Source organism: Pyrus communis, chromosome 9 (assembly GCF_963583255.1).
Source record: "Pyrus communis chromosome 9, drPyrComm1.1, whole genome shotgun sequence".
NCBI lineage: Eukaryota > Viridiplantae > Streptophyta > Magnoliopsida > Rosales > Rosaceae > Pyrus > Pyrus communis.
In genome coordinates this window covers 25,852,337-25,862,081 of record NC_084811.1, presented here as the reverse complement: position 1 = coordinate 25,862,081, position 9,745 = coordinate 25,852,337, and the positions used below count along the sequence as shown (strand labels likewise).

At 34.7% G+C, this 9,745-nt stretch overlaps 1 protein-coding gene across 1 annotated transcript; it reads right to left on the bottom strand.

Annotated features, from left to right (window-relative positions):
* Positions 1–1,578: 1,578 nt before the first annotated feature.
* On the bottom strand, positions 1,579–4,910 carry LOC137744622 (uncharacterized). The gene is made up of 3 exons (XM_068484397.1): positions 3,809–4,910; positions 3,136–3,301; positions 1,579–2,306 (listed from the first exon to the last, which is right to left on the bottom strand). The coding sequence occupies exons 1-3, from the start codon at positions 4,661–4,663 to the stop codon at positions 1,804–1,806; spliced, it is 1,524 nt and encodes a 507-aa protein (XP_068340498.1). The 5' UTR covers positions 4,664–4,910; the 3' UTR covers positions 1,579–1,803.
* Between the last annotated feature and the right edge of the window lie 4,835 nt (positions 4,911–9,745).

Sequence of the window (9,745 nt, the reverse complement as noted above, 5' to 3'; positions counted from 1 at the left end):
TGGTCTGAACCGGCCGGTTTGGTCTGTTATTTGGCTACCCATATCTTAAGTGACAGAAGAAAGAGCTTTGGGCCTTGAAATGCTAACAACAAACCTAATCAGGAATGACCATACTTCAGGACCCAGAATTACTTTAAAAAAAATTAGGTGTACGATTGAAAATTCTGCAGCCCAACTCTGACTCCAAACCAAGGGACGCTAAACTAGTGGTTACAAGCCTATGGGCATATAAGAAGGGACTTGTGAAAAGAGGAATTATAATAATGATACTCTACTCTAAACTCCTATGTTTTCAAGAAGAAATTCGAACTTGGATGCATAAACACATCTATTTTAATCATTTCAAGTATAAATGCGCATGCAAAGGAGGTTGCTATGTAGCTGGCATCTAGTTAATAATTAATTAAACAGGTGTAGCCGAGTTTTTCTACTTTTACTCCCTTGATGTTTTTTATAGAAAAGGTTTGGCTCTTTATATGTAAGGAGTCATTTCTTCTTGCATACCAATTATATTGACATGTGTTCCAAAACTTTTTATTTTGTGGTTTAGATGAAATATTTCGGTATATATATCAAATTGTCATTAACTACGAAGGAATAATAACTTCTTACATGTATGAAGTCGAACAGTATCCGTTTAATAATATGATTGTTCAGTAGCTAATGATCTTGGTCAATAATATAGTCAAGTAGATAGTCCTATCACTACCAAATTGAGTACTAATTAGTCACATTGAACTAATAATGTAAGGTTTCAATAATGCCAGATGCTGCAAAGAGACAAAGAGAAGAAAAGCAAAGCTTATCAATTTGTGTTTAAATAACTCAAGTCCTTAACTTTATTCGTTTGTTAAGACATTCTTCAACTCAATTCCTTGGCATCCTTCCCAAAGAATACTGGGTTGGTAATGTGTAGGTTTCACTTTATTGGATCCTTGACACTTTCTGAGTTTTCTGGTTGTAATACTTTGAAGTACTAAAGTTTTATGCTTCTTTAACAAAAGGATAATGATTTCCATGCATTGTTTCCTTTTAGACATTAGTCTCATTGAGCTGAGGGCTTGCTATTCTCAATTTCATGTCTTTTTTGTGTCTCTTTTATAGTATTTTGGCACGTGTCCTTCAATTTAACTCCACAACTAATACAATTAATTTTTCATAAAACTACTTAAAACACTATAAATAAAAGATTTACAAAAATTAACAGTGAAATAAAATTCCGGCAACCACACCACCCTATCGCCACCGTAGAATTGGGGACAACAAACCCTCTGCCCTCTCGTTGTTTCTGCACAAAAAAGATAACGATTTCCACGCATCTTTTCTTCTTCTACACCACTCTCGTTGTTTATGCGCATTGATTCTCAACCGATTTGCTCATTTCAAAAGCCATAACAAATATGAGTGAGTGCAGGTCGAGAAAAGAAGAGCGAAAAGCACAAACAAAACAGATAAAATTTAGGACATAATATAGATATTTAAAAAGGCCAAGAATTGTACATCTCATGTCTAAATACGCGCGGATACGTACATACACCGGTCCCCCCCCCCCCCCCAACTACATACATTATCCATATACATTGATAATACCATGTCACCCACCCAACCCCAAGTCCCTCTAATTACTTCCTCAGGCATGTTACTATTTCAAGCCTATTTCCTGCTTCACAGTGCATGTCAGACTATACTCCAAGTGATCATATTTTGATTTAGAAACAAAAAAATTTAAAAAGTCGTGCCAAAACTCTTTGGAATGGTCCCCATTACATCGAACCTTTCCCGGTCGATTAATTTTCGAGTTAATCAAACTAGTTCCATTGCCATTTCCTGCACCAGTAGGCCAAAGATTGCAAGCTCAATCTCCATTGCAGTTTCTCCCATTTGATCTTGACTTTTCTTCCACCCGTCGAGCTCCTTCCGGAAATCTTGTTCCACCATCATGTCAATGGTGTTCGACTCCACCTCTTTCCAAGATTCAAATCTCTTGCAGACCCTTCTCACCACGTCTTCTCTGCTGTCAAAAGCATCATCCACTTCTCTCTGTTCCTCGACAATGAGATCCATGAACAATATCTGCATGTCTTCGGGGATACTTTTGTTACAAGGGAAGTTTAATTTGGAAAGTACTTCTCTGAGAAGCCCATCAAGAGTTTCTTCCCTGCTGCTATCCGATGTTTCTGACTCGTCATCGTCACATTCATCATCATCATCTTCTTCTTCTAGCATTCTTTTTTCGAGTTCAATTGGATCTAACCCCGCCAATTGCTCAAATCTACGAAGCTTCAGCAGAAGGTGGTGCTTTGTTCCTGTAAATTCAATGCAGGAAAGACCAAAATTAGTTACTTGTTCGAAAATTCAAAATTGCTACAAGGCTTGTCCATACACTAAAAAATAACCTGTTACTTTGATATCACATTTAGGAACCAACATTTGTTACTCAGATGGGAAAACAAAATAAAGGCACATACATAAACATATACATGCCTCCAAAATTTATTAATGTGCAGTTCTAATTTTGAAACTTTGAACTGATCCTCTCCTACTCTCGTGTCCTATATACGGATCTTTATTTAACTGTAATAACACCGAGGAAAAACAGAGAACGGGGGAAACAACTCTCGTGCCTTCAACAGGTTCCATAACAAAACAGGAAGAAGAAATGCAGAAAATAGGTGAATAATTGCCATATTTTGAAGCAGGGCAATCAATGAGCCTATAAATGAACAAAAAGGGTTTGATCAAAACCGAAAACCGCTAAAAACTTTCAAAACACAATCCCAAATTTGAAATGAACAACTAGGGTTGATGAACTAACACATGCGCATTGACATCAGAAAACAGAACTGTGGGTCACATACGCAGTTATGATCACTGCAAAATTACGTATGTAACATCGACAACAAGCGTTTTGACCGACACTTCTGAACCGAAACACAGATAAGAACATGGAGAAGCAATCTGGCTATGGATCCCACAAAGATAAGCATGGTGTCATGATAAAAACAATCTTTGTATTGAACTTTCATGTCCTACGTAACAAACAGTAACAAGCTCATTGAAAGGGACCGCACAACCAGCAAACAAGGGTATAAAGATTAAAACAAAGTTTAGTACAGCATGGGAATTATTACATACTCTGCACATTGGCATAGCTGCACTCCAAGTCAAAACCGTCTTCATCGTCATGTCCCTCGTCATCTTCTTGGAACGGAGGGTCCAATACAGAAACCGGACTGCATTGTTCCTTCTCTTCCTCCTCCTCCTCCTCCACTTCTGCTTGGAATTTCTGCAACCCCTCCTCCTATTTACACATCAAAACCCTAATCAAAACACTAATCACATGTAATTAAGCAATAAAGTAATAATTTAGATTAAATCCCAGATCCATGATTGCATTGCTGATTGACTTTTCTTGTTAAATTTTAGAAGAATGTGACTGATCAACAACACAAAGTGTATAATTTTTTACATGTCAGGACTCCATGATGGGATCCAACACAAGAAGACAAGGGTAAATTTGTCTTTTCAATCGAATATTATTACTGAACACTGTCTTACAACAAAGAGATTAACAATGCAGCAGATACATACAAAAAGTATACACATATGTTGATCATACAAATTGACACATATGGCCCTCACCCCAAATCTATTAAATTGATCATGTTGCCGACAATTCTGTAACCTTCCCAGTGAGTTAACTCGGACCGTCGTTAAGTAGACCGAGTTACCAACTCGGTGCTTAAATTATATAGTCATGGTAATAAAAAATAAAAAAATGTTGGCAAAGCTAAGGAAAAAGACAAACCTCTTGTTTGTGGCGACTAGGGGACGCCGCCGGCGACGTGAATTCCGGCGTGCAGTGGCCGGATGGCGAGGGGGTTGGTTGGGGGACGAAACGAAAAGGGCTTTCGCAAAAAGCATTAATCTTGTCGCAATTACAAGGGCAATCTGTATCGGCCGATTCCTCCTCGGACTGGCTGCAGCTGCTTGAAGTGGCTTCGTTGGTTTCGGACCACACCGCGCTGCTGGGCCTCCCAATGCTTATGAGGGAAGCACTTTTGACCTCAACTTCCAAACAAGACTTAACCGTTTCCTCCAACTGATCGGAAGAAATCTTTCTTCGCCCCACTGACGAATCCCACTGGAGAATGTCCTTCACTGAGACCTGAACCCCATCACCGCCGTTGATTTCCCGCTTTCGGGTCCGATTCCGATTCTTTAACCTCTTAAAAAGCGACCCGAGTAGCCCGAACCCGTGGTTTTTGTTCTGGGTTTTCGGTTTTGAGTTCACCGACTGCTTCTGAATCCTCATCGCGGCTTCGACGAGGAGAGCGGCTGTTCTGTTCGGGATATGGAGGAAGATAGCGTTAGGACTTTTGCATGGGCTTTTGGCCGCCGGTGACGAGAAATCAAAGAGCGGGGATTTTCTGAGGTCCGGCGAGTCTTGGAGGGAGAAAAAGCAGGCGTTTTTGCAAAGATTGCCGGGAAAGTTTGAAACTTGGGAGATGGGTCTGCGTTTTTTGACCTGTAAGTGTTGTTGGCTTTTCGTGGAAGCACTTTTCAGCTGGCAGCGTTTATCGGCAATGTAGTTGTTGAGCAGGAACGGCTCCTGGACTTCTCTCAGCAGCTCGTGTAAGTGCTTCTGCGCCGCCATGTTCATCGAAAAAAGCTTGCAGCTTTCAAAAGGGATTTTTGTAGGAAAAAAACCGATTAATATAAATATTAATTTAGCGAAAACAGATTTTGGATGATAATTTTCAGCAGCATAAAAAAGTTGAAGAGGTTTCAACTTTCAAAAGTGGGAGGTTTTGAAGGGTGAGAAAATGGATGCTAATATAGGGGAGAGAGATCGAGGGAGAGAGAGGGAGGAAGGAAAGAGGAGAGTTCATGATTCAAATCTGAAGGGGGCAGGGGGTAGAAATCGAGGCTGAGAATCTGAGATGGTGATAATCGAATTATTATAAAATAAAAGGGAGAAAGAAATATAGGTAAAATTAAAAATAAAAATAGAATGGTCACAGCAACTGGTATAAAGACTAGCGGTATTCTTTAGTGAAAAGTCACAAATTCTACCACACTAATGTTAAAGAGGCTTTTTGAAAAGTAAGATTTTATCTAGATTCTCTAAGACTTACTCTAATTTTAAAGTAAAACTCAAATTTTAGTTTCTAATTTATCTTAACTTACTTTAATTTTTGGGGTAAATACGAGTTTTAACTCAAAACTCATTTCTAGGGACAAATTTAGCACAAGATTCCCTTCGGATTAATGGGGCTGACCTACCATATATATATATATATATTTTTGTTTTATATTTATAAATTTATTGAATTCAATGGCTAAAATCTAATATGATCAAATTCAATAGTAAAAAAAAAAAATCAAATGGTCCAAATTTAAATCCAATGATTAAAGTGATTAAAAAAAATTGTTTAATGTGTTTTACGAGTTTCATTGTGTCGGTTTAGTGATTTTTCAATATTTATCGGAATCTAAATATTTTTAAGTTAAAATGTTCGTAAAATTAAATTAAAATAGTCTACGTAATTTTTTTTTAAAGTACTTTGAGAAAAACATTATCCTAAATTCATTCTTTAATAATATCGGGCTAAAAATGTAACCCATAAGGATTGGAGGTTTTTGTGTTAAAATCTAAATTTTATGGGTTAAAAATTTTAGATTTTAATATTGGATTAAAAACTATTTTTGGATTAAAATTTAAAATTTTAGTTTAGGAACTTAAATTTTGGGTTAACATCTCATATTTAGCAAAATATTTTATAATATTAGTACAAAAATTAACGTTAAGGTAAAACGCAGAAAGTCCATAAGTATTCCACTTTAAAAAAAGTTTTGTTCGCATTTCTCCTTCGACTAAGATGTATTATTTTGAGTTTAGTCTTAAGATTGGATATCTAATTAAGGACTGGCTCCTTTTTTGACCTAGCCAGACTATTATATATCTCTTTTACAGTAGAATATCGTGATATAGAAAATTAAAATTAAATAAGGAAAAACATGGTCGCAAATTGGTTATATAGAAAATTAAAATTAAATAAGGAAAAACATGGTCGCAAATTGGTGGCAGCAGCAGAGGAGTTGGAGAGTGTAGTACGAGTAGGCTATCCTAGAGAGACCGAGTAGGGATAGGAGAATAGGATCCGGTTTGGAGGGTGAGTCTTTGTAGGAGGCAGATTGTCTGTCATCCTATTTGGATGTCATTCATATCTTTTTCTATTTTTGCGATCACAGTTAAATTACGTTAATATTTTATGTTTCTATTACTTTTTATCTTATTATTTCTATTAAAAAATTAATATAAAATGTTAATGTGGCTTAACCGTAACCGCATAAAATAAGAAAGAATGAAAAAAGCATCCAAACAAGAAGGCAGACAATCTACCTCTGTCTTTGTACGCATCTCACTCACCAAACCAACAGATTTATGTGTCTGTGAAAATTAATTTAAAAATAACCAATTTGTTTGAGAGTGTGTCCAAAATCCAAAATATACAAATTGTAAGATTACATGTGTCCTCTTTATTTTGGCACTTACTGGTATTTTATAGGGTTAATTTTACATTTACCTCCAAATTTTTTTTGGTTTCCATTTTAGTCCTACAAACTTTTTCTTTGTACTAAGTTAGTCCTTAAAACTATTGAAAAGTGTTTGATAGGAACAGAAAATGACTTTCGTTATAAAAGTTGACCTGATATTATTGTTACATGACTACTTTTGAAGAGCATTTTAGTAATACAACAACTTTGACCAACCTTTTTATGCTTAAAGTACTCATTTATGTTTAAAAATAGGCAAAACCAATTCAGTTGGAAGCTAAAATTAGCACTAAAATCTACTAGACTGAAAAACTAGTTTTCATCCTTTGAACATCGATGATAGTCAACTTGTTGAAATAGTATGAAGAGTTTCCTTTCTGACATACTCGACACCGTGATCCATTCTCACTAAAACCTAAGCAAAATTGTGCGATCATTCAGTAATTTTGTTAACTTTTGAATTAATACAAGTTTAAATTTTTAGGTTACTAAATTGAGACCAAAAGGTTGAAAGTCAAAGTGGAGAACCCCAATAGTTGAAGGAGCAAATATGAAATCCCTTTATATACATATATATAACAGGATCAACTGCTGATTTGATCCTAGAATTCCACCTTAGTAAAAATTAAGTTCATAAACTATTTATTCAGAAAAATCAGTCCTTAAATTATGAAAATCTACCAATTACATCCCTACTATTAGATTTGAAGCTATTCTATTCGATTTTCCGTCAATTTAAGTCACGTGACTTGCATGTGATACACTTTAAAGAGTAAATTAATAGTTTTTTTATAAGTAGAAGGACTTGCTTTTTTTTCCAAATAAATGTTACATGAAGTTAACTTTGAAGTGTAAATTAGACATTAGATTCACAACTGGTATGAAATATTAACGAGTTATAAGAGAGAAAATGACGGTATTACTTTTTACATGTATCATATAACTTAAGTTGACAAAAAACTGCATAAACTAGCTTTGAATATAATAGTACGGATGAAATTAGCAGTTCTTAATAAATTTAGAGACTTATTTTACCAAAAAAATAATTTAATAACCTAATTTTTACTAAAGTGATAATACAAAAACTAAATCGACAATTCATATTATATAATATGGATATTAATATTTATACAGGAAGAGCAAGTATGGACACAGGAATCGCGAGAAGAAGAGGAGAGGAGCCAGCTGCCTGCCTGTGCAGTGCAAGTGCAGGAACCAGGTCAGGTGGTGGTTTCCGCGTACTTCTTTTCTTTCCCGAGATCCATATATTCCCTAATAATCTTCTTGCTTTCGCTTTAATTTTAACTTTTTTTTTTATTTTTTTTATTTTTTTTAAGAAAACTAGTAAAGTTTGAAAATTTTGAGTTTTAAGGATAAAGATAAAGATAAAATAAAAGGTAAAATGAATAATATTATGATTGACTTTTTAATGTAAAAATGTAATTTTTCGTTAAAATAAACAATACTAATAAATTTTCGTTAAAGGTTTTTTTTTTTTTTTTTTTATATTGGTGATAATAATATGTTTTTTAATCTGGTCAAAATCTAGCTTTCACCTTGTTACAATGTTAGTAGTTTACGAGGAGAAATATTTTACTATATTTCCCTCTATAAGATGAAAGAAATGAATGAATAGCTGGATGTGCTAGCAAAAGTTGCAATGAATAAAGATATCGAGAAAGATTATGTATTGGTGCATATCAAAGGATCCACTGTGTAAAAAAAGAATCTCTTTTTCGAACTAAAAATATAAAAAAATTAATAAAAATAATTTGAAAACTTTGAGTTTTAACGAAAATGATAAAAATGTGTTGTATAGTACCATGATTGATTTTTTTGAGTAAAAATGTGGTTTTTCGTTAAAATAAATAGTACTAGAAGTTTTTCGTTAAAGTTCCTAAAAATATAATGACGGAGTCAGAATTTTGTGTGAGGAAAGGCCTTTCCCGTATGAAAAAGAAGTTTGAACTCATAACATGAGCAATTGAAGTAATCTTTACAAAATTGAAGGACCCATTAAATTTAATAGTGAGAATCAAAAGTATTGTGCAATACAATTTAGTGGGAGGTAGAGAGAAGATTAACCGCTATTTTTTTTTTTAATATAGAAAGAAAAACTACAAAACATTTCTGGTTTGCATTTTTTTCAAATAGTAGATGATTAGGTTGTTTTAGAAATAATATTAAAATTTATTGTAAAACCTTCATCTACAAACTCATCGTTTCAGTAAACCAAAAAGACAAAACAACAAAATTGTTAGAATCAGAAAACGACGACGTGGTTCGAATAAAATTCTTCACGAGGAACAATTCACTTCTTTCTCATGTCTCACAACAAAGGTTGTCGAAAAATTCGTACACCGTAGTCCGGATGTGCCCGGAACCACTTTGGTCCCTTAATGGCTCCGCCCTGGCAAACACTAGTGCCTCAATTGAATATATAGAAATCAAGGTCACAAAATTGAATTTAGTGAAAGTCTTAACCACTTGCTGGTTTTGAAATTGAACTTCCATACCTACTATTGGTACATGCAGTGTAATGCAAGGGAAAGCAGGTTGCAATTGAGGCAAGATTTGGAGTGTAGAGTAAAAGGCTGTGGGTTTATGACAACAAAATGGAAAGGCCCTGCCTTTGGCCACAGTTGTTCACTTTTAGCAGCACAGAGGTGTTTGTACTCTACTACTCCATAAATGTTGTCCCATTACACCATCCTCACTTTACAGCTGGACACGTAATATTCACATAATTATAAAATCCACCATCGATGGATGGTCGGGTCCCTATGGCCCCAAATTAAATATAAGACTGGAATTCTCTATGGATTTTTTTATTTGGATTATCTGGATTCTTTAATTTTGGAGCTAGAGAGAGATGAAGAAGAGAGAAAAAAATGAACAGAAGAATGTGGATAGAGAAGAAGACGGAAGAACATGAACAAGAGAAGGTGAATATGAAAGAAGATGAACATGAGAAGGTGAAGGTAAATACGAAATTAATTTCTGGCAGTTTGAATTCAATTGAACGAAAAAAGTTTGAAGGTTCTGGAGAATATGAATGGAGGGATGGAAGGAATCTAAAGATGATCTTATTCCTAAATATACATATCATCTCATATAGATTTCATATATTTAATTATCCTCCCAAATTATGATAATGTGATGATGGAATGGACTAATCAACCAC

Bases quoted from the DNA above. Each gene is read 5' to 3' on its own strand.
- LOC137744622 (XM_068484397.1), bottom strand. From the start codon at position 4,663: ATGAACATGGCGGCGCAGAAGCACTTACACGAGCTGCTGAGAGAAGTC. The intron at 3,302-3,808 runs GTTTGTCTTTTT...ATGTGTAAATAG, and splicing joins CTAGTCGCCACAAACAAGAG to GAGGAGGGGTTGCAGAAATT. The intron at 2,307-3,135 runs GTATGTAATAAT...TTGAATTTACAG, and splicing joins CAGCTATGCCAATGTGCAGA to GAACAAAGCACCACCTTCTG.